The sequence below is a fragment of the Chiloscyllium plagiosum genome, chromosome 18, assembly GCF_004010195.1.
Source record: "Chiloscyllium plagiosum isolate BGI_BamShark_2017 chromosome 18, ASM401019v2, whole genome shotgun sequence".
Taxonomy (NCBI): Eukaryota; Metazoa; Chordata; class Chondrichthyes; order Orectolobiformes; family Hemiscylliidae; genus Chiloscyllium; species Chiloscyllium plagiosum.
This window is the reverse complement of record NC_057727.1, coordinates 20,134,398-20,157,528: the sequence shown is the minus strand read 5'-3', so window position 1 is coordinate 20,157,528 and position 23,131 is coordinate 20,134,398. Positions and strand designations below refer to the sequence as shown.

The 23,131-nt window shown below is 39.0% G+C and overlaps 1 protein-coding gene across 3 annotated transcripts in view; it reads right to left on the bottom strand.

Moving 5' to 3' along the window:
• Window positions 1-23,131, bottom strand: part of iars1 (isoleucyl-tRNA synthetase 1) — a 190,254-nt gene that overhangs the window by 46,941 nt on the left and 120,182 nt on the right. For all 3 annotated transcript variants that reach the window (XM_043707895.1, XM_043707896.1, XM_043707897.1), the window contains exons 26-28: window positions 7,661-7,835; window positions 6,485-6,597; window positions 2,860-2,955 (exon numbers count right to left, since the gene is read on the bottom strand). In XM_043707895.1, the coding sequence (XP_043563830.1) occupies window positions 2,860-2,955; window positions 6,485-6,597; window positions 7,661-7,835 (384 nt within the window). The remainder of the gene's footprint in view (window positions 1-2,859; window positions 2,956-6,484; window positions 6,598-7,660; window positions 7,836-23,131) is intronic.

Here is a 23,131-nt window from a genome sequence, read left to right as displayed (position 1 = left end):
TCTGACGGGGGAGTCACGGAGGGAGTGGTCTTTACGGAATGCTGGTAGGGGAGGGGAGGGAAATATATCCTTGGTGGTGGGGTCCGTTTGGAGGTGGCGGAAATGGCGGCGGATTATGCGCTGTACATGGAGGTTAGTGGGGTGGTAGGTGAGCACCCGTGGGGTTCTGTCCTGGTGGCGGTTGGAGGGGCGGGGTTCAAGGGCGGAGGATCGGGAAGTGGAAGAGATGCGGTGGAGGGCATCGTCGACCACGTCGGGGGGGGATATTGCGGTCCTTGAAGAAGGAGGCCATCTGGGTTGTGCGTTTTTGGAACTGGTCCTCCTGGGAGCAGATGCGGCGGAGACGAAGGAATTGGGAGAATGGGATGGTGTTTTTACAGGGGGCAGGGTGGGAGGAGGTCTAGTCCAGGTAGCTGTGGGAGTCGGTCGGTTTCAGCACCGCCTTCCTAACCTGCAATCTTCTTCCTGACCTCTCCGCCCCCACCCCAGTCTGACCTATCACCCTCACCTTGACCTCTTTCCACCTATCAATTTCTGACGCCCCTCCCCCAAGTCCCTCCTCCCTACCTTTTATCTTAGCCTGCTAGACAAACTTTCCTCATTCCTGAAGAAGGGCTTATGCCCGAAACGTCGATTCTCCTGTTCCCTGGATGCTGCCTGACCTGCTGCGCTTTTCCAGCAACACATTTTCAGCTTCATGATGATTGAACCAATGGGGATTTACACAGAATATGCTACCTGCCCACAATTTGACAAATGTGAACTAATACAAGCTACTTTCATTAGTTTAGTCACCAATCATTTTGTGTCCTGCAGAAAACAAAACTGAATTGACAGAAAATTTCATCTGAATGCAGGTTGATTCTGGAAGGCTAATAACCTCTCCAGTTTTTACTCTTAACAAAAAGTTGTATATTAAAAAAAGCTAAAACCTATTTAACAAAAGCAACAAAAACATTTAAGTGATAAAATCACAAATTGCTGGAAAAACTCAGCTGGTCTGGCAGCATCTGAGGAGAGACATCAGAGTTAATGTTTTGGGTCCAGCGACTCTTCTTCAGAATGCTTCTTTGGGTCACTGGACCCAAAATATTAACTGATTTCTCTCCACAAATGCCACCAAACCTGCTGAGATTTTCCGTCAATTTGTGTTTTTGTTTCTGATTTTCAACATCTGCAGTTCTTCCAATTTTTTTGTTTAAGTGTATTTCTTTTCAACTTTACTTCAAGAACATCAATCTACTAATTTGGCAATCTAGCATCATGAACGATTAAAAAACAAAAATCAGCATGTACTATTTGAATTGAATTGCTTTGAGGTAAAATCAAAATATCTGAGGAGTTTAAGCAACATATGCACCTGTTAACTATTTGGAGTAGGTTATGAAGTACTAAGGCATTTTGCAGTTGACATAACCACACTGTAGATTGTGCTGCTCAGTAACATTTACAAAATGATATTGTTGCATAATTTAAGATGAAAGATACATAAACAAAGGACATTCATTAGATAATTACTTGAGCACTGATAAAGAGATACTTATTTACACTGGTGTTGGGTTTCAGAATTAAAAAGGTATAAACCTGTAAAGTTCCTTTTGTGAGTAAATCTGAAACAGAGAAAAGATTGACTTCTGGTCTCCCACTTTACCAAGTGGAAGCTGTTCTGCCAGCTTCCAGTTGGCAAGAAGATCATGGTTGAACTCCCACATGAACTCCCACTTTCTCACCCTAACGCCATGTTTTATTGAACCCCAATAATCCACCAATCTCAGTCTTCTCAGCTCCCTGGGGTGGAAATTGGGTGAGGAATGGGGAATATGAAACAATTTCTTCTCCATGCTGACATTTAGTCAACTGAATGAAATTTGTTACTATTATTGCTTGTAGATATGATACATCTCTTCTATTTACCAGACTGCCAAACTATGTTATGAGCTGGCTAGGGCTTTAAAAAAAATAGACAGAACATGACATCCAAGGATAATAAAACTACAAGATTTCACGGTTTTAAACAAACAACAGGAGACTTAATGGCTGGTCATCTAATCTTATTAAACTTTACAAGACGTTCAAATTTGTCACTCGTTGCTAATCTGGCCTTGAAACTCCCTTCCGAGAGCTATCTGTCATGGACTACCTCAGCAACTGCTCCCATTCTGGTCATTTCCCTCTTTTTCAAGGTCTCCCCTTATCTCTCTCACGACCTCGTCATACCCTTTGAACTCTTCTTCAGTGAACCTTTAACTGTCACAAGTGACCTATTGAAAGCCTTTCAATTCATCTACATCTATTTTTAGGCAGAATTGCATGCAACTAACAGTTTGGAACAGTCAACTGTAATAATCCTTCGGAACTGAATGTCCCCGAATGTTTCTCAGAATGCTGGCTCCTGCAGTATAAAGAATGCTTATGAAAGGGGGATTCATCACAAATTGAGTAAATCAGTATGAGGATGTGTCTCCAATCCTCTCAATAACACAAATTGTTTACTAGTAAGTATACTTTATGAATTTATCTTTGATGCTCTCTCTGTCAATCATCTGTTTAGGCTGGTGACTATCTAAGCTCTTGTTTAAAATTCTGTGCTGAACTCTATGGTCAGTATATGAAAAATGACAGCAGCTCCAGGTTGAGTTGAGGTTGAGAATGGGGGAAATATTTGGCCTTGGGATCACTGTCTATCAATCCCTGCTCAAGTTTGCAGGTGGGCACAGGATTGTGACATGATGCTGCCACTGCCAGACAGTCTGCCAACATTAACTGCTTTAGCTCACATCAGAACAACAGCTAGTTGAGTGTGTTAGTTAAGTTGCTTAGTACAAATGGATAAAGAACAGGGGAGAAAAAAAAACTTGCCTTCTTTCGAAGTTTCTGGATACGATTTATAACTTCCCGTGCAACTCCTTCATCCACCATCGACTGGTCAGGTGTAACATCTAAAAGAACCAAAACCTAAAAGAAAAGAGTATCATTTCATAAGATAACAAAATGCGCACACACTTATCAGGACAATAGTTCAACAAATTAGGGCTCTCTAACTATCAAACCAATCATATTAAAAAAAACTTTAAAATACTACATATGTTAAAAGTTTGAACTGAAAAATGCTGAATATGCACCACAGATGGTTTAGAAAGAAAACACATTTCACATCAATGATATTTCATGAGCAATGGAAGAAGCTAGAAATGTAAACAAGGGGGTTATAGAGGAGAGGGGGTGGGATTAGAGGAGGAGAACAAAAGGTAAGGGTGGAAAGTGGAAGAGGTTGAATGACAGAGGGTAATTATGGAAAATCAAAGAGATTAATAATGGTGCAAGTGAAGAAACAAAATCAAATTGATCTGGAGACAGTAAATGAAAAGTAAAAAAAACGTGAAATGAAACATTAACCCTGTTTCTTGATAAATGCCGCCAGATCTGTTGAGTACTTAAGAGTCATAGAGACGTACAGCATGGAAACAGACCCTACGGTCCAACCTGTTCATAAGCTGAAGAAAAAACACTTGCTGCTTTTGTTCTACAAAAATCAAAAACTGCATCACATCATCTGAAATGTCAGAATCAGCATATTCTCCTAAGATATCGATTGTTATGGGATGAATGTTCGCCAGAACACTGGGAGAATTTCCTTTGAATAGTGTCATATTGATTGAGTCTGAACAGAAGGTGAAGAAGAGATTTGTCAGTGTTGTTTAAAATCAAGAATGATTTAGACGCAGTAAATTCAAAGAAACTGTTTCTGATGTTTCAGGGAGAATACCCTGAGGGCCTAAATATAAAATGACTATAGCATCAGAAGCAACATGAGGGAAAACATTTTTTAAAGTAAGTGCTTTGAAGTTGGAATGAACTGCCTGATGGGTGGTGGATATAGTCTCAAAAGCCTTCAAAAGGAAAGTGAATAAAAATCGCAAGCTTATGCAGAAAGATTGAGGCAATGAACTGGAAAATTCCTCAAAAGAGTGGTGCAGACACATTGGGCTGAATGGACTCATGCTATTACTCACTATGTCTCAACAATATTGAGCAACTACATCAGCATTATCTTGCATTTACATAATTTCATGATAAAACAAAGAAAGCACACCACAGAGGCACAATTAGGAAGAAATGGAAGATGTTTTGAAGAAAGAAATACAACTTATGACCTCAGAGAATCTCAAAGTAAACTACAGTCAACTGAGGGCAGCAACCAATTTGCAGGGAAGGTTCCACAGATTGTGCAGGGACTATAAGCAAGTTAACTTTTTTTAAAATATGTTAATTGAGGGATTAAATATTTAGCAGAGGATCTAAAGTTTGATCAAAATAAATGGTTTTAAAGAGATCCTTCTTTTAAAAGGGTTGAGAGAGAAGGCAGGCAGTGGGTGCTTACAAGAAGAAAGACTCGAGTGTAGGGCCTAGGTGAATGTTGGTACAGTTGCCAATAGTGGGCAAAGGAGACACGGACAAGGGAAGCTGAATGTAAGAAAATGACCAAAAATGCAATTAAACAACAAGTCATACATTTAGGGTGTACCTTTACAAACTAAACTGAAGAAAGCAGCAAATGTCCCGTTGCAATGATAAAAAGCAAAAGACATCCAGACCAATGTTAATGAAAATACAAAAGTGCTCGAATATTCAGCAGGTCATGGAGAAAGAAATGTTTAAACTGATGACCTCTCATCAGACATGCAGCAGAAACAGATCAGAGATATTTCTCAGCTGGTGGGTTAAATACAGAGGAACCTCAATTATCCAAATTTTGGATTACCCGAAGAAGATCTCAAGGTCCCGATAGAAACATTACATCAAAGAGGTGTTTCAACACTGTTTGCGTGTTTTGTTTACAATGATTAAAAAAGAACCTGGCTTACTGAAATGTTGCCGAGAAGAATCCTGGACATCGATGGGAGCCTAGGCACCATCTCCAAATGACTGACCGCCCATGCGCTCTCTCTCTCTCCCCACACTTTCCCTGGAGTTTGACACAGGGGTATACCCTAAAACCCCCTTCCCCAGATAATCTCTCCAACATTATCATGTCCAGGGCAAAGGTGGAACCTGTTAAAAAGTTGCAGTAAAATGTTGTGTGTGTGGCTGTGTGTGTGTGTGTGTGTGTGTTTGTGTGCTATTTTGAGACTCATCCCCCAAAGACAGCAGCAGTCTTACTGTTGGTGTCCAGTCTGTCTGCCCCAGAGAGGTGGGGGGATGGGGCCATGGCCAGGTCAGACAGGGCGCCGTCAGTGGGTGTGGGCAGGACAGGATTGGGGAGATGTGTCTCGGGGAGCAGTCTTAACAGGTGCTTGCTGTGTCGATGCCATTGAACTGATTTTGGGGGTGGGGTTAGGGATGCTGCAGGTCCCTTACACACAACTGTGTGTCTGCTCAGAAACAAACCCTAAAACACAGAGAGGGAGCAAGGCAGGCAGTGTGAGGAAAAACTCCGAGCCCCAGAGAAGAAGCATTGAATCAATAAACCAAATAATCAATGATCCAAACAAAATACTGCCCACCCATCTCGTTCGGAGAATCGAGGTTCCTCTGTACACTATTTGGATTTAATACTGAAATCTAAAAGTTTAAAAGGAGCAGAATTAATACTGCTAAAGTGGTCAAGTCATTGAACTATTCTGTATTATCAGCTACACTTATAGTCATTAATTATTTACACAACAATTTATTAAATAGTGGGTACGGGGCACGTCAGACAATGTAACATATTGAGAATACTACTGGAGTAACATTGGAGGGGCATAGAAAAACGATCTGGAGACAAGTTCAAATCCTACAACAGCAACTTCAGAACTAAAGTTCAATTAACTAAATAAATTAATAATATGATTCATAAAATCTAAATGGGGAAAGAAACAAATTAAAACAACTGAAATGACAAAACTGCTCTAAATTCTGCATTTCCAGCTATATTTACACATTTAGTGATGCAAACATATAATTTCTGAAAACATTGGATTGGTACTATTAATTTAATAAATCTGCATAGAAAAGTATCAGTAAAAGATGACCACTGAACTATCATAAGTGTTAAAATCTTACACAAGTGTCAAATATCTGCCATCCTTCCCCATTTGGCAGAAGTGTAATGCTGGAGCAACAGCAGTGTGTTTGACTTTTAACAATCTTCTGAAATGAACTAGCAAGTTACTCATGGTGTCAAGGACAATGAGAGACGGTTAAAGGGGAGTACAAGCAAAACAATTTCAAAGCTCATGAGCATTCATTTCAAAATCAAGTGGAAAGCAAAGCCAAGCAAAAAGTTTCAAAACCTGAACGGTTATGCTCGAAACGTTGATTCCCCTGCTCCTCAGATGCTGCCTGACCTGCTGTGCTTTTCCAGCACCACGGTCTCGACTCCAAAAAAGTTTCAAAAGTTGTTTTTAACACTTACATTAATATATATTAGATACATTGCTAAGTTTTACTATATAATTAATTTCTGCAAATAATTTCTCTTTGCATTAAATTAAAAACTTACTTGAGCGTCAGAATGGGCTTCATACTGAGCACTTATTCCTGCATTTGGATCAAACTTATGCATAAGACGCAAGTCTTCCTCATGAAGCTCATGTCCTTCAACAACTATGGCTCCTATTCATTAAATGTTAAGTATTAGGAATGCAATTCATGGCAAGAATTAAATTTAGTTCAAGCAAACACCGTAGATTCTGGCAATATGACCTATCAATAGGAAGTGATGGAGAAAGATGTTGGAGCAGTTCTGTTAGCAGTTGTGCAGATAGGAACATAGTTTATGTTTCAAATTTATTGCTCTCCATTAGAACCCCGACATTTCAAGGAAAGCAAGTCATGTTGGACTCAAAATGTTAATTCTTTTCTCTCTTCACAGATACTGCAGACCTTCTCCAGTATGTTTTGTTTTATTAACTGTGATATTGATGATCTTCATTGCAGATTGATGGGTTTTTTTTTCAGGATGTTTAGCATAAAAGATGGAGGCAATGAAATTCTTTCAATTTCAGCTGAGGCTAAAAAAGATTTACTTGGATCAAATGCTGATATTATTCAATTTGCAGCATTTTCTAAATTTAGTCAGAGGAAGGCTAAAATATTTATTTAAATGTTGGCATGAGAATTTATTTTTTCTTCTCTAGCCTACAACAGTGACCTCAGTTCAAAAGATCAAATGGCTCTAAAACTCCTCAATGCTCTGAGAATGTGAAGGTTTTATAGTAACACAAGTTAATATTTATAAAATGCAAGACCTACACATCAACTGACCATTTCAAATTTTTGTTAATTTTAAATATGTTAGTACAAATGTTTGCATTTCAAAACATATTCCTTCCTTACATTAGGAGAAGTATGGAAAGCTGCACTGCCACTTAAAGAATAACTGCAGCTCTAAACAATTATAAAAATGTTTATTATTTCCAGATATTATAGGAAACAGGTGGATTTGATGTTAAAGTTTATATAGAAAAAATAAGAACTGGAGTCTGGAAACAATTCTGTAGTTTTCAGTTGTTCCGAGACGCTACATTTATACATTATGTTTAATTTATCAGATTACAATTTGATAGCATTAACATTCAGCTATGCAGTTTAAAATGGCTAATTATGCTGTATATATTTTGAGCAAGAAATGACTGTTCTTTCCACAGCAAAGAACTAACAGTTTGCTGTTACACACCTGTCTTTTGGAACTCCTCCAACTGTGTACTCTGGAGTGCCTTGATAGCTGCTGTAACAGATTTGAATGCACCCTTCAGGCGTTTTCCGAGAACCATGTGATCTGGTTCTGCCCTTAGTTGAATGCCATACTTGCCTTTGTCTGTGGATAATGTCAGCTGACGGACATTTAGTTCCTATTGGGAATTATATAAAATAAATAAAACTCAGTGGGTAAGTAAAGACTTCTTCACCTAAGAATATCACAGCAGAGGCTTTTTAAAGGCAGTTTTTTTTTAAGGGAACTCATATTCCAACTCTTGCATCACAATTTGCTTTTCCTATATATTTATACAATTTATATTGGCATCCATGACAACTGAGCATCTTCATTTTCAATCAATTCAGTTCCAACTGTTCCCACATCTGTGAAGTATCCTATATGAAAATTTTGTAATTTCGATTAGGACATCATTTGGGAACTTACTGACATGGGGACTCCAAATGAAGGTTGGAACCCAACAAGACAATAATTCGTGACCTGCTCATGATTCCATTATTCTATATATTTTTGTTTTCACTAGCGTTCAATGTTTCACCATTAAGCCACAAACAGATGACACAATGGGGATATCAGTGAGCACATTGCCAGGAAGAATGATTACAATTGCTATTTTTGATTCAAAGAGACACAGTTATTTTTGCTTGTTCACTTCCCCCTCCCCTCATTCAATCAGGAGACAACAATGCCAAAGAAAGAAAATGTATCTATGCAACCAGGAAATCAAAGTGTCAAAAGGCATAAGTAACATTAATGTGCTTATTCTACACCAAAGCCCAATAACGCAGTTTAATTACAACTGAATTAATTCATGAAGTGAAACCTGCAGCAATTAAACAAACTATAACTTGAATACACAAACAATTACACACCAGATTCGTGCAGTTAACTTCTGAAACTCATTCAAACTTTTATGTAATCTGGCAATAGTGAAGTTCTATTTCTATTGGATAAAAGAATTGGTTCTATTATAGCAACCCCATGGTCTTTTCCAAACTGCAAAACAGTCAGATGTTAGGAAAAACACTTTATGTTCATTACCAATGATTAATCTTGGAGGGAAAACTCAGATGTAATTTGAAACAATTCATTCCTGATCATAAAATTCATGCACATAACTCATCTCAGATCTATTTGCAAGTGGATAATATCCCTTGTATATCAACTTACATTGACCACTTGCAGTCAGTTAAAACCTGTGTATCTGTAACTATACAGTAGAGGTGATGGCATAGGTGGTAGTCTTTGTTAGAAACCTAGGAAGCATTCCAGGAACTATGGCTCAAATCCAACAAATATACAGCAGGATTTGAATCCAAGAAAAATGAAACATTAGAAAACGAATGATGACCATAAAACCACTGCCGCTTGACAAAATAAAGCATTTATTCACTAATGTCCTTTAGCGAAGGAAACATATCATTCTGGTCCGGTCTACATGTGACTCCAGACCTAATCAATGCACTGTGGTGGCCGGGGTGGGGTGCGTTGAGAGGGAGGAGAGGAAGGAGGAGGATTTATGAACATCCGACTTATGAACATTTCCTGTACTTATGAATGTCTACTTTATCTCATCTGCATAATGTTCCAACTTGCATCCAAACCGACTTTTTTAGATTAGATTCCCTACGGTGTGGAAACAGGCCCTTCGGCCCAACAAGTCCACACCAACCCGCCGAGGTGCAACCCACCCAGACCCATTCCCCTACATTTACCCCTTCACCTAACACGACGGGAAATTTAGCATGGCCAATTCACCTAACCTGCACATCTTTGGACTGTGGGAGGAAACCGTAGAACCTGGAGGAAACTCACGCATACACAGGGTGAATGTGCAAACTCCACACAGTCAGTCGCCTGAGGTGGGAATTGAACCGAGGTCTCTGGTGCTGTGAGGCAGCAGTGCTAACCACTGTGCCAGCATACCGACTTGTGAATGAACTCAGGAAAGGAACCTGTTCGCAAGTTGGGGAGTGCAACTCTTAAGTGCCTCTGAAACGGCTTAGAAATCCACTCAATTGTGGCTCAGTAAAACGGCTTGAAAAGCACCAAAAAAAAAGAAATGGATGGACCTTTTAATCAAGGCACTAAAAATTGAGCCTCGCCAAGCCTGTAAAGTTGTCCTTGCCAAAATTGGGAGAGCTGTCTCAGTGGACTTGTGTGAAGTACTCATGAAATCATACCCTAAAGACAATGCCCCAGACAACACCATTGTCATACCAAAAGATGTCCCACACGACCACCAGCACAGTGTTATTTAGTGCTGAATGGAATAGACTTCTAATAAATCCAGCAGCTCAAAACCTGGACCAAAAGCGACAGCAGAATTGGTTTAGTTGTGTAATGAGAGGGGAACGAAAATAAATCTGTATTTGTAAAGAAACGGTGATGGAGAAACTGTTGGAATCAATTGTTGATAAATCCCCAGGGCCTGATAACCTCCATCCTAACTAGTAGAGTTGATTGGGGGGAGTAGGTAGGTGTAGTTTATTTGGACTTTCAGAAGGCTTTTGACAAAGTTTCACATAAGAGATTAATGTGTAAAATTAAAGCACATGGGATTATGGGTAGTGTTTGGAGATGGATAGAAAATTGATTAGCAGACAGAAAGCAAAGAGTGGAATTAAACAAGTCTGTTGTCAAACAGTGGGCAGTGACTCATGGAGTACAGTAGGGATGGGTACTAGTCCATCTAACATTCATATTTTTGATGATTTAGAGGAAGCAACCAAATGTAATATCTCAAAATCTGTTAATGATAGCAAGTTGGTTGTAAAGGTGAGATGTTTGGAGATGTTGCAATATGATGGGGACAGGCTGAGTCAGTATAATGTGAAGAAAGGTGAGGTTATCTACTTTGGTAGCAAAAACAGGAAGGCAGATTATTATGTGAATGCTGAAAATTGAGAGATGGGGCTGTTCATTGAGACCTGGGTGTCTTCACGCATCAGTCATGAAAAGCAAGCGTGCACATGGAGTAAAGGCAGCAAAATGTACAATGGCATTCATAGCGACAGGATTAGAGTACTGAACATCAATGATTTGCTGCATTTATACAGGGCAATAGTGAGGCCCCACCTGAAATATTGTGTGCAGTTTTGGTCTCCTTTTCTGAGGAAGGAGGTTCTTGTTCCACAGCAAATGTAATGGATCTTTACTAAATTGATTCCTGAAATGGCAGATTTTCATATAAGGAGAGAATAAGCCAGTTAGGATTATATTCACTGGAATTTAGAAGGATGGCGGTGGAGGAATCTCATCGAAGCCAATTAAATCTTAACAGGTTAGATGCAGAAAGGATGCTCCCGATGATGGAGAAGCCTAAAACCAGGGATCATAATTTAAGGATAAGGGGGAATCTTGCAGACTGAGATGAGAACAAATTGCTTCACCCCGAGAGTGATGAGCCTGTGCAATTCACAACTATATAATGTCATTGGGATCAAAACATTGTGTGTTTTCAATAAGTATGTCAATGTTGCATTTGTGGCTAAAGGGATCAAAGAATATGATGGGAGCATGGGATTGAGGATTGCGTTCAATCATCGGCTATGATCATATTGAGTGTCAGAGCAAGCTCGAAGGGTTAAATGGTCTACTCCTGCTCCTATTCTCCAAGTTCCAATGTACCAGCAGAACATATGGATCAACTCTTATTCAAAACTAATTCAGATTTGCATTCTGGCTTTAACACTTGCTAAGTTGCTGGTGCTACATTCTGAACCAAGAGTCAAAATACATTTTCGTTATTGTCTGCCCCAAGGAGTTCTCTTGCAATCTTCTTGAGGGCTAGTTTTTTTTATTTTAAAGTCTGCTCTTTGGTTTTCAGGGAATACTTTTCCATTCCCACCAACTTATTTATTAGGTTATGTATTCACAATACCTACTGTATTTTTGTTTGCACGTGGAACATTTGGACCGTCACAGAATTAAAAAAACAATCCATCAATATCCTCAATAATCATCAACACACTATTAAAATTAAAGCCACACTTCACAGGAAAACATTACCTTCTAGGACACAACTATATTTGAGTTGGCACAGAACAACAGACCTAACACAAGTTCTTTTTATTCCCCAAAATAACTGACATACACTTCTATACACACAAAAAAAGTAATTCTTAAAATACTTTCCATATACCGGTGAGATCACAATGAATGCAATTCTATCAAAAACGCACAAAGTTCAGAAATTTTAGCCACAGTTACTATCTTTTAAAATGTGTCTCAGATCTTCATCTCAGATTTAAGTATCTTCACTGCAATAGCATTGACTACATACAAGTGGGACCACATAGTTTAATGTCCCATGAGACAGGCCACCGCCGACAGTTTTGCAATAATTCCCCAAATTTAAGTATTAAAATGTCTACCTAGATTCGTCATTCCAGACCTAAACTGGGCCTTGAACCTGCAGAGGCAAATGAGTCATTCCTGATGAAGAGCTTATGCTCGAAACGTCAACTTTCCTGCTCCTCAGATGCTGTCTGACTGGCTGTGCTTTTCCAGCACCATACTTTTTCACTCTAATCTCCAGCATCTGCAGTCCTCAGTTTCTCCTAAGTGAGTCAAGTTGGCATTCAATGAACCAATATATACAAATTATTTCTCCGCTTTATTCTCATTTAAGCATCCTACTTTGTTCAAATTTAATCATATAATCAAAAGTGTGTTGCATGAAAATTATATAGGGGATTTCTAATGTTGTAAATCTCTTTTACATCCATTTAAAAGAATATTGTAATTGATCTCAAATACTGTAAAATTAAAAGATTAAAACATTAACTCTTCAAGTCCAAAATGTAGATCTCAGAGTAATTGAAACGCAAGATTTAAAATCTTTTGCAGTACTTAAATTAGGTCACTTCAATATTCAGTATATTGTACACACACATTATTTTTATTCATATGTACATATGAATACTGACAGTTGATTGGACATTTCAAACAAAACAAAATCACTGTGACATTTCAAAAAATTTTCACTGACATGATCATTACTATGTACAGGACAGTACACACACATTCAAATACTTTGAACTCAACTCTAATATGAAGTATTAATGAAATCCACTAGCAATTTGCATTGTTAGAATACATCAGTCAAATGATAAGCAACAAATATCACTAAATTTTGCATCATGGAATGTTCACAATCAACACAAAGTAGGTTGCTCATTGTACCCAAATAAATTGTATACTATCTTAATTCTAAAATTAATTTATGAAAAAATATTCATAAATCAAGCATGCTTCAATCGGTTAAGTTAAATCCTGAGGAATCGTTATTTAAACCAACTGCCAGAATTCCGGCCAATATCATACTAGGAACAATGACATCTTGTTATACTTTTATTCCCAGTACTGTCATTAACATTAGGAGTCCTGGAATATACCCAAGAAGAAAAGAACTCCCTTGTGCAAAAGCACTCTGTGCCTTCACTATGCAGGAGATATAGTTGGGGATAGTTCCATTATATAGTTGGGAAAGAAGGCCAGTTGCTTAATTAATCTTCTGAGGATTAGATTCATACATGCCAACCCATGCATAAATTGTTTAATTTGAAAGAATTATATTATTTATATTATCTGGATACAGAGGTTTCATGTTTTACAGATGTGATAGAATATTACAGCTTCAATGGGCAACATAGCATGGCCAATCCACCTTACGTCCAATTCTTTGGACTGTGGGAGAAAGCCAGAGCACCTGGATGAAACCAACACAGACACAGGAACAACGTACAAACTCCATACAGACAGTCGCCCAAGGCTGGAATCAAACCTGTTACTGAGGTAGCAGTGCTAACCACTGAACCACTGTGCCACACGTTCTGTGGTTAAATCTTAATATTTCACTCTTTTTGTGTAGGAACACAAAAAAAAACATTTTATTGAGAGACATTGTATTAACTTTTGAAGATTCATCCCTTTGCCAGTCAGCTGGGACTCAGTATTGTGCTTGGATTAATATCATTTTGCGATTTTCAAGAGATCCTGTCAAGCCTTATTTTAATAAATGTACTATCTCTAATATGAAGTTGCTTGTAACTTGCAACATTTTCCTTTAACGCATAACATTTTATATGCCTTTGGCACATCCTCATATGATGGAAACAAGATGTTCTAGACAAAAGTTAGTACAATACTCATTTTTTAATTAATTGCTGTCCGGATTGTAAGCATACTTTGAAATTAATCATATGATTAATCAGGTGTCATGAATCAATCAGGTGTCATGATAATGATGCATGAATCAAATTTAGGAAACAATTGCTCAAACACACTTCATCTCCAGGCCTCTCACCAAAGTAGCAAATTACAAATGTAAACAAAAATCTAAATCTTTGGACCTATCTATTCATTAGTGCATAATTCTGGTTAAAAGGATAATCACTTCAGAGAAATGAGCTAAGATAGGGTTTCTGGCAAGAAGATGTTAATGGAATCCAATAACCATCCTAGTAGAGTGTCAAAGTCAAATAGAACAGACAAGAAATGATGGCTTGCCAGGATCCCCACATGCCAGCAACAAATAAAATAAAAGATACTGTCACAAACAAAAACAAATTGTTGGAAAATCTCAGGTCTGACGGCATCACTTCTGACGAAGGTTCACTGGATCTGAAAAATTAACTCTGATTTCTCTCCACAGACCTGGCAGCACAAAAACAGGAATTGTTGGAAAATCTCAGCAGTTCTGGCAGCAGCTGTGGAGAGAAATCAGAGTTAGTGGGCGGCACGGTGGCATAGTTAGCACTGCTGCCTCACAGCGCCAGAGACCTGGGTTCAATTCCCGCCTCAGGTGACTGACTGTGTGGAGTTTGCATGTTCTCCCCGAGTCTGCGTGGGTTTCCTCCGGGTGCTCCGGTTTCCTCCCACAGTCCAAAGATGTGCAGGTCAGGTGAATTGGCCATGCTAAATTGCCCATAGTGTTAGGTAAGGGGTAAAATGTAGGGGTATGGGTGGGTTGCGCTTCGGCGGGGCAGTGTGGACCTGTTGGGCCGAATGGCCTGTTTCCACACTGTAAGTAATCTAATCTAATCTAATTTAACTTTACAGATGCAGTGAACCTTCGTCAGAAGTGATGCCATCAGACCCAAGTATCCGCAGTCCTTTCAGTTTTAAAAGATACTATCAGCTGTTTACCAGAGAACAATGGGAACAGAAGGAAGCTATTTATCATTACCCCATGAGCTTGTTACTCAATTTCATAAGATCATGGTTGACCAGTGACGAAACTTCATTTATCTGCCTTTGCCTGTTTCATTAATCAAATATTTAAAATTGCCTATTCATTTCAAAACTAGTGCTTCCTGTGAAAAGTAGATTCAAGCACTACCTTGTGCACATACAAGTGTTCCATTACAGATCTGGTTTTAATTTTTAGGCTATGTTCCCTAGTTTTTTTCACTCTCACAACAGCATAAATAGTTGCTAATTATCCTTTCCTTCACATCTGTAGAACTTCAATCAAATCAACTCAGACTGCCAAATTCAGGTGATTCCACAATAGGTTGTGTGATCATTCTGCATGATTTAATTCAGGAGATTCCAGGTGCTATTCTGATAAATTTATGCACAGTCCTTTGATAGTCAATGTATGCTTCCTAAGGAGTGGTGCACCCAATTGCTTAAAGTATTCCTCACATGGTTTAACTAGGGCTTTGTACAGAAGAATAATTATTTATACCACTTGTTTTCTAATTGCCTATAAGGTCAGCACTTTAATAACCTTTTTGTTGGGGGTCAGTACCAGGACATGACATTTTAATTATCTATGCGACCTAAACCCAATTCAGCCAACCCACTGTGTCACTAATCCTTTATGCTGAAAAAGTAAAGTAACCTAACTTTGAATCACAGAAAACAACCAGCTTACAAATTGCTAAGAAAAGAAATACACGAGTAGAAACAGCAGCATGGAAATATGGAAGTTCAGTGACAGTAGAAGCGTTTGGAGAACAAAGGGTGCATTCTTGTGGAGGCAACAGGGACTTCAGCCACTGCTCAGAGAACCGTGAATGCCCCATCTTTGTCCATTCCAGCACTTGGCAGGTCAGTATGAGGCAGATCTATGGGACAACACTGTAAACAGTGGAATTGGTGGTTGCTGCTGTCACAATCACCAACCTGATGTTTGGGATATTGACAGGAAGAGAAGATGCTATCTTTTAGTGGTGGTCCCCAACCACATCCCAACACCAGGGGCTTTGAACAGGCACTGAATGTTTTTGACAGAGGGATTTTCCCACTCACTCATCTTCCCAAACCAGCAGGTACATGCAATAATACGAAAAGGGTTTGCTTACTATGATTCCCACATGGCAAGCCTTCTGCCTGCCATTGGGTTAACACCAGAACTGGTGGGATGAGGTATTAAGTGGGTATCAAGTGTCTTGCAGTAAGAGGACTTTCCTGCCACTGACAACTGGGGTGGAAGCAGGGTCCCTACCCACCTCCAAGGGCACAACATTCCTTCTCCCTTTCATATCAGATGCTTGCCATGCAAGCAAGTGACTATTGGGGTAATGCATTCAGGTACTGATAAAGCACATGAGTTAGCATTAGCTAGAATACAAGGGTAATGAGAATTAATTAGCATGGCAAGCATAATTAGTCTACACTGAAGTAAGGCAAAGATTAGAATAAAATGCTAGCTACAGTTGAACTTGCACTTGCTCTTCAGAGACCTAACATAAAGCAAAATATTTAAGATTATTACATACATATCACCAGTGCTGTTTCTCAAAAGAGAATAGGGAAAATACTTCAGACCTGACAATAAAAGAGCAGGAAAAGAATTATGAACACCGTACATAATGAGTTTATATAGAAAAGAACATAAAAGACCATCTGACCAAACTGACAGTTGAAATTTCTGAACTTCCACATTTTGAAAATTGAGATGACTGAGTAAATTCAAAAACTGAATGGAAATTAAGAAGAAAGAGAGTTATTATCTTTCTGCTGACAGGAAAACATGAAAAAGTTCATAAAGAATCCTTAATCTGCAATAAGTGTACTGTAGCCATAACTTGGAATAAGTTAACAGACAAACATGGACAAGTGGTGATTTTTCCCAATAGCTACCAAAAAATAGATCTGACCAGTCAAAATCCAATCTCTTCCAAATTTCCAATCTGCTAATTATAGAGCTGTGACTGTCACCAAATAAGAGAAGCCAAAGGTAAAACTGAACTGATATGCCATCACTGTTAAAACTAACAACTGAGCCAGCATATATTCTGATCTTATTGACACTCCAAAGCCAATTAATGCAGTTTTCTTTCTTCCACATGCACTTCAAAACATTTTTATAATAAATGGCAAAGTGCTTTTTGACATCCTTAACTGCAACTAGTTTTCTCTAAAACACTCTCTTAAACAGCACACAGAAACATCTCTCGGCTGATTTTATTACACAGAGACAGCACTTAGCCTGATGAACAGCAGGTAGAAAATTACTGTACTCACAACTACTAGATTGGAGAAACAAAATTACACTTCAGAATCCAAAACGTTGTTAAAACTCCAGTAGCTTCCTAACAGATTCATATCAAGCCCAAATTATCAAGTGTTCAAAATCTGTGCATGTCATAAGAAATATTCAACAATTTTCCAAAATGGCAAAACCAGATAAAGACATTTTATACTTTTCCATAAAAGTAAGCATTTGGCAATACAATAGAGGTAGTAATTCAACTTTAAACTTGGCTAGGCTGCATTTTAATTTACTTCTGAGAACCAAAAATCAAATACTTAAAAGCCACGAGACTCAAAGGTATTGTATAATCAAAAACAAAAATAGAAATTGCTGGGAAAAACCAACTGGTCTGGCAGCATCTGTGGAGAGAAATCAGAGTTAACATTTTGGATTCAGTGACTCTTCTTCACACTGATGGTAGCTAGGAAAACGTTGGGTTTTATGCAGAAGATAGGATGGAGTGAGTAAGGAGTAAACAATAGTGGAGATTAGATTAGATTTCCTACAGTGCAGAAACAGGCCCTTCGGCCCAACAAATCCACACCGACCCTCCGAAGAGTAACCCACCCAGACCCACTGAACTACTCCCTACTAATGCACTTATCACTATGGGCAATTTAGCATGGCCAATTCACCTGACCCATACATCTTTGTGATGTGGGAGGAAACCGGAGCACCCGGGGGAAACCCATGCAGACACAGGGAGAATGTGCAAACTCCACTCAGACAGTCGCCCGAGGTTGGAATCGAACCCGGGTCCATGGCGCTGCAAGGCAGCAGTGCTAACCACTGAGCCACTGTGCCGCCCCATAGAGATTGAGCCCAAAGAGAGAGGAGGACAATTGGACAAAGAAATGGACAAGAGGCAACTTAGGAGAATGAATGGCTGCTAATGGGGATTATTTGTGGCTAACAATGGATTGTGTAATAGCAGACCATGTGATAACAAGGCCTGGTGTGTGGGGTTGGGATAGGACACTGGAGAGTTCAGGCCCCAAACTTATTTAACGCAACATTGAGTCTGGAGGGCTCAAAGTGGAAAACAAGGTGCTGTTCTGCCAGTTTGTGCTCAGCTTTGCTGGAGCCTTGCAGCAAGCCTGAGACAGAGCCAGGAAACAATGCGATGTGTTGAAGTGGCAGGCAACTGGAAGTTCAGGGGATTTTTTTGCAGATAGAGCGTAGTTGTTCTCAAAAGCAGTCACCCAGTCTATACTTTGTTTCTCCACTGTAGAAGAGACTACACTGTGAGCAGCAAATTCAGGAGACGAGATTGAGTGAAGTGCAGGTAAAGTGCTGCTTTACCTGGAAGGTGTGTTGGGCCCTTGGACACTGAGGAGGGAGGAAGTAAATGGGCAGGTGTCATACCTTATGCAGTTGCGGATGAGGTGCTGCAGGACTGTGGGTGAGGGCCACTTTGAGAGTGTAGGAGTGGACCAAGGTATCCTGGAAAGAACAGTCCATGCGGAAGGCTGACACCGGGAATATGTACATGGAGGTGGTATCTCAGTGGAGGTGGAGGAAATGGCAGCTAATGATCCTCTGGCTGTGGATGTTGGTGGGATCCTATTGTTGTTGCTGGAGGCAAGAGAAGGGATGAGGACTCAAGTATGGGAGATGTGTCGGACCCAGCTGAGGGCCGAGTGAATGACAGTGCTGAGGAATCCTTAGTTGATGAAGAAGGTGGACATTTCGGAGGCTCCCTGATGAAGGTGGCATAATCAGAATAGATGTGATGAGATGGAAGAATTGAGAGAATGCAATAGTGTCATAAAGAATACAGAACAGTACAAGACAGGTCCTTGGGGCCCTGATATTGTATCGGCCTTTTATCCTACTCTAAGATCAGAGTCTCTGCAGAAAACATGGTGTGACAATGTATAATCAAAGTTACTGTGGAATTGTAATGAATATTGGTGGACGTTCTATCCCCAGAAATGGAAACAGGGATATCGAAGAAGGGAAGGGTGAAGTCAGAGATTGTCCTGGTGAGGGTGAGACCGAGGCAGAAACTGGAAGCAAAACTGGTAAACTTTTCCAATTCTGGATGAGAGGGGGAAGCAGCACTGATATCATCAAAACACCAGAGAAAAGGTTGTGGGTGGGAGCCAAAATAGAACTGGAACAAGAAGTGTTCCATGCCCCTCACAAAGAGACAGGCATAACTCGGGCCCTTGGATACCCATGGCCATTCCTTTTACCTGAATAAAGCAAGAAGAGTTAAAAGAGAAGTTGTTGAGAGTAATGAGGAGCTCAGCCAGGTGGAGGAAGGTGCTGGTGGTGAATGGGGGCAGTTCTGGCCTTTTTTCCAGGAAGAAGCAAAGAGTGCTGACAGCATCCTGACAGGGGATGAACATGTAAACAGATTACAAGTCTATGGTAAACAAGAAGAAGCCGGAGCCCACAAACCGGAAATTCTGAAACTGACGTAAAGCGTCAGAGGAATCACAGATGTAAGTGGGAAGGAACTGGACAAGGGGAGAAAAAAATCCGAGTCGAGGTAGGAAGAGAAGAGTTCTGTAGGGCAGGCAGAAACAATGGGGCTGCCTGGGCAGACCTGTTTCTGGATTTTGGGAAGGAGGTAGAATCGTGCGTTACAGGGTTGGGTGACTATGAGCTTCCATGATCCCTCTGATGCTTTATGTCAGTTTCAGAATTTGAGGTGCAGCTGTAGTGTCCCTATCTCTGAGCCAGGAGGCCTAATTTCAAGCCCCACCTACTGCAGAGATGTGCAGTCACATCTCTGAACAGTTTGATTAGAAATATCTCTACTCTGTCATCAGGGCACTTGTCACACAGCAGCAATGTCCCTATCTTTGAACAAAGAAGTGTGTGTTCAAAAGTCCTACCTGCTCCAGAGATGTGCCATAAACAGGTCGATTACAAATATCCTCACTCTGTCAGTTTACCCAAAGTGGAGATGTTGCCATAGAAATTTGACCAACAAAATAATTATTCTGTTGCAAAACTGCAGCACTTTAAAATCTGTTCTGATGCATTACTGAAACTGTATGGCAGCCTGAGTCAACCTCCACAGGAGAGAAAATTAGATGGAGAAAGAGTTGATTGATTCTAACACCCTGCTGTAGCAATTCCTACTGAGAGTCTACCACCTGAGCCTCATCAAGCCATGCTGATGTAAATTGACCTGAAAAGCAAAGTTCAGGCACCACTGAATGAACAAATAATTTTTTCAGTAACACAATTCAGTCAAATTGGAAGAACAAAAACTTGCCCTTGAAAATACTTTACATCAGTATTTTCAACCCCACTTGCCCTCAATCGTCAGTCAACGTCAAATAATATGAAACAATCTTAGTAGTGGAGAGTTACATTCACTTATGAGTCGGATGCTCAAGGATGATTTGACTGATGTAAGGGGATGCACTACATATTGAGATGTTGTTGGCCGCATCTGCCTTTCAGCAGTGAAATTGAATAATCTGTAATGATATCGTAAACAGGGTCAGACAAAGTCAAAAAGATCAGATGTAGGAGAAATTTTAATGCCAGATAGAAAAAGCTGAGAAAATGTACGAATCAATCAGGAGGGGGAAACTGGAAAATACAGTTGAAACAAAATATTAGACAAGAAAGATTCAATTTATAGAGCTTCTTTCACAGCTCAGGATATCTCAAATATACTTTACAACCAACTAAGTTATTTGAAGTACAGTTACAACAGTGGATTTGCATGGAGCAAAGTCCCCTAAATTGCAATGATGTGAATGACCAGATAATAATTTCACATATGCTGTTGACAAATAATAGTGCCATAGGATCAATTAACTTCATCCAAGAGTATAGCTCGGGTGTCAGGTTAATGTCTATCAGAGGCACCAATTGTTATCAAAGAATCTAAACCAGGAATCTCAACTTGTGAGACAGTCAATATCTTCACACACTTGCATTATTTTCACCAGGAAAATTTAACAGGAATTTCTCAATTTTCATTGGTAAAATATCTTAGGAACTGTAATTGAAAAGAACTGAAAGTAATTCCTGACATCTCATAACAGTTTCAAACATTAAAAAAAGAACTAATTCTCCTCCTGAAATTTAAGTGGGAAATCCCTGTAAATACACAAAACCTAAGTTCCAAAGGGTTAGCTGCCAAAGCAGTGAATTAATTGTAGAGTATTTTATTTGTAAACAACTTTTTGATAAGTGAAACAAATAAATAAAATTTTATTAGGTTATAAAGACACAGTGTTTAGTATTTTAGCCCAAGATCCCCTTAGAATTTTCAATCTCAAATCCCAAATTAATGAAGCACTTGCTTTACTTTCAGTGCTACTGGGGAGGAGTGTAAAACATTGAATTTTAAAACTAAATCCACTTCATGTTCCAAATTAAACGCAAGTAGTCAAGTAGTCGTGCATGTAATACTTCCTCATTTCTTTGCATGTACAGCCTGAAGAAAATGTTGATAAAATCTATTTGTAAAGTCAACCATTGCATGCAAATACATACAAATGTATCCTATAGCACAGTGCACTAAACTATATTCCATGCAGCATAAGAAAACTGAAGTATTTTTTGTCCATGTTTGAAGCAGGCGAAGACCCATGAAAAGTATGTTAAAAATATTCTAAATGTAATTTAGCCTCTTTGTAATATTTCACCCAGCTTTTGACATTTTATATTCTGCAGATGGCAGAACCACTTAAAATAATGTAATACTTGGCCACTATATTTCCAAGAAGACAAGGTGAAAATGAAATACTGTCATTTTATTTGTCATTATCTGGCAAAGCATCCAGTAATACAAGTGATAAAGATTCCTTTTGAAGACATTTGTAGCACATCAAGTTTACATGATAACCATTGAGAATCGCCTGAACTAGTCAGACATTCTGAGACTTGTAGAGACAATTCCAGAGTGTTGGAAATTTCAAAAGAACATACAGTGCAACTACAGAGATGAATCATATGGCTTTTAACAAAACACTTTATTCAAAATAATCAACCCGTAAATCCAGAACTTTGCCAGCTTACCTTCGTGAATAGACTATCAAAATGATTTTCTTGGGTATGTTTAATGAAAAGATCTACCTTCCGTCAAGGCCAGATCAAGAAATAGATTGAATTTGTTTTAACATAAGAAAAGACAAAACTGAAATTTTCTGAAGTGGTGAAATGCACTATAAACATTTAGAGCATTAGTGCAGTGCCCGAGACTACAACGTCTCAAAAATAAATAATATCCTAAGTGCATATAAAATTTTATAATTCAAAAATGTGGAATACAATCTGGTGTGAACTTAATAACTTTAAAGTATTTCCTAACAAATAGGCCAGATTAACATTAACAGATCAATTTTATGTAAAATTACTGCAGCACCATGAGATGTAGTTGCAGACTTTGCTGAGTGCGTACAATCAATTGAGAATGGTCATGTCAATGTTTTGTCCTGGAAATTCCTTTGGAATGCTCCTATCTGAGCACAATGGTTTACCAATGTAATTTATGATGCTTAGGAAATTACCTAGTAAATATGGTCAGAGCAAAATTCCAGGTATTAGCCTTCAGAGAGAACTTCTGCATCGTTTTAATCTTTTCTTCATCAACCTGATATGGCTTGTTGGTAGGGTTCTGCTTTAAACTATTTGCTTTTAAACTATTGTGGAAGCCAACCTTCAAAGTACAAGTATTTGATCAAAACCACAAACTGAAAGAAAGCTGCACAAAGATTACATTTTTATACACAGTCTCTCTTATTCATTCTCAGTGCCTCCTTTACTAGTGTAAAGGGCCACAAATTGGCAAGGAACAGCAGAGTAGAAAATATGACTGCAGAAAGTTTGAAACAAACCCACATCAATTCAGTCAGGTGAAAATTCCAAACAAATGAATGTTAAAATGAGTTGAACAAATGAAAAACAGTATGATAGTATAGTCAGATTAGGCATTCTATATTAAATGATACATAGCTATTGATAAC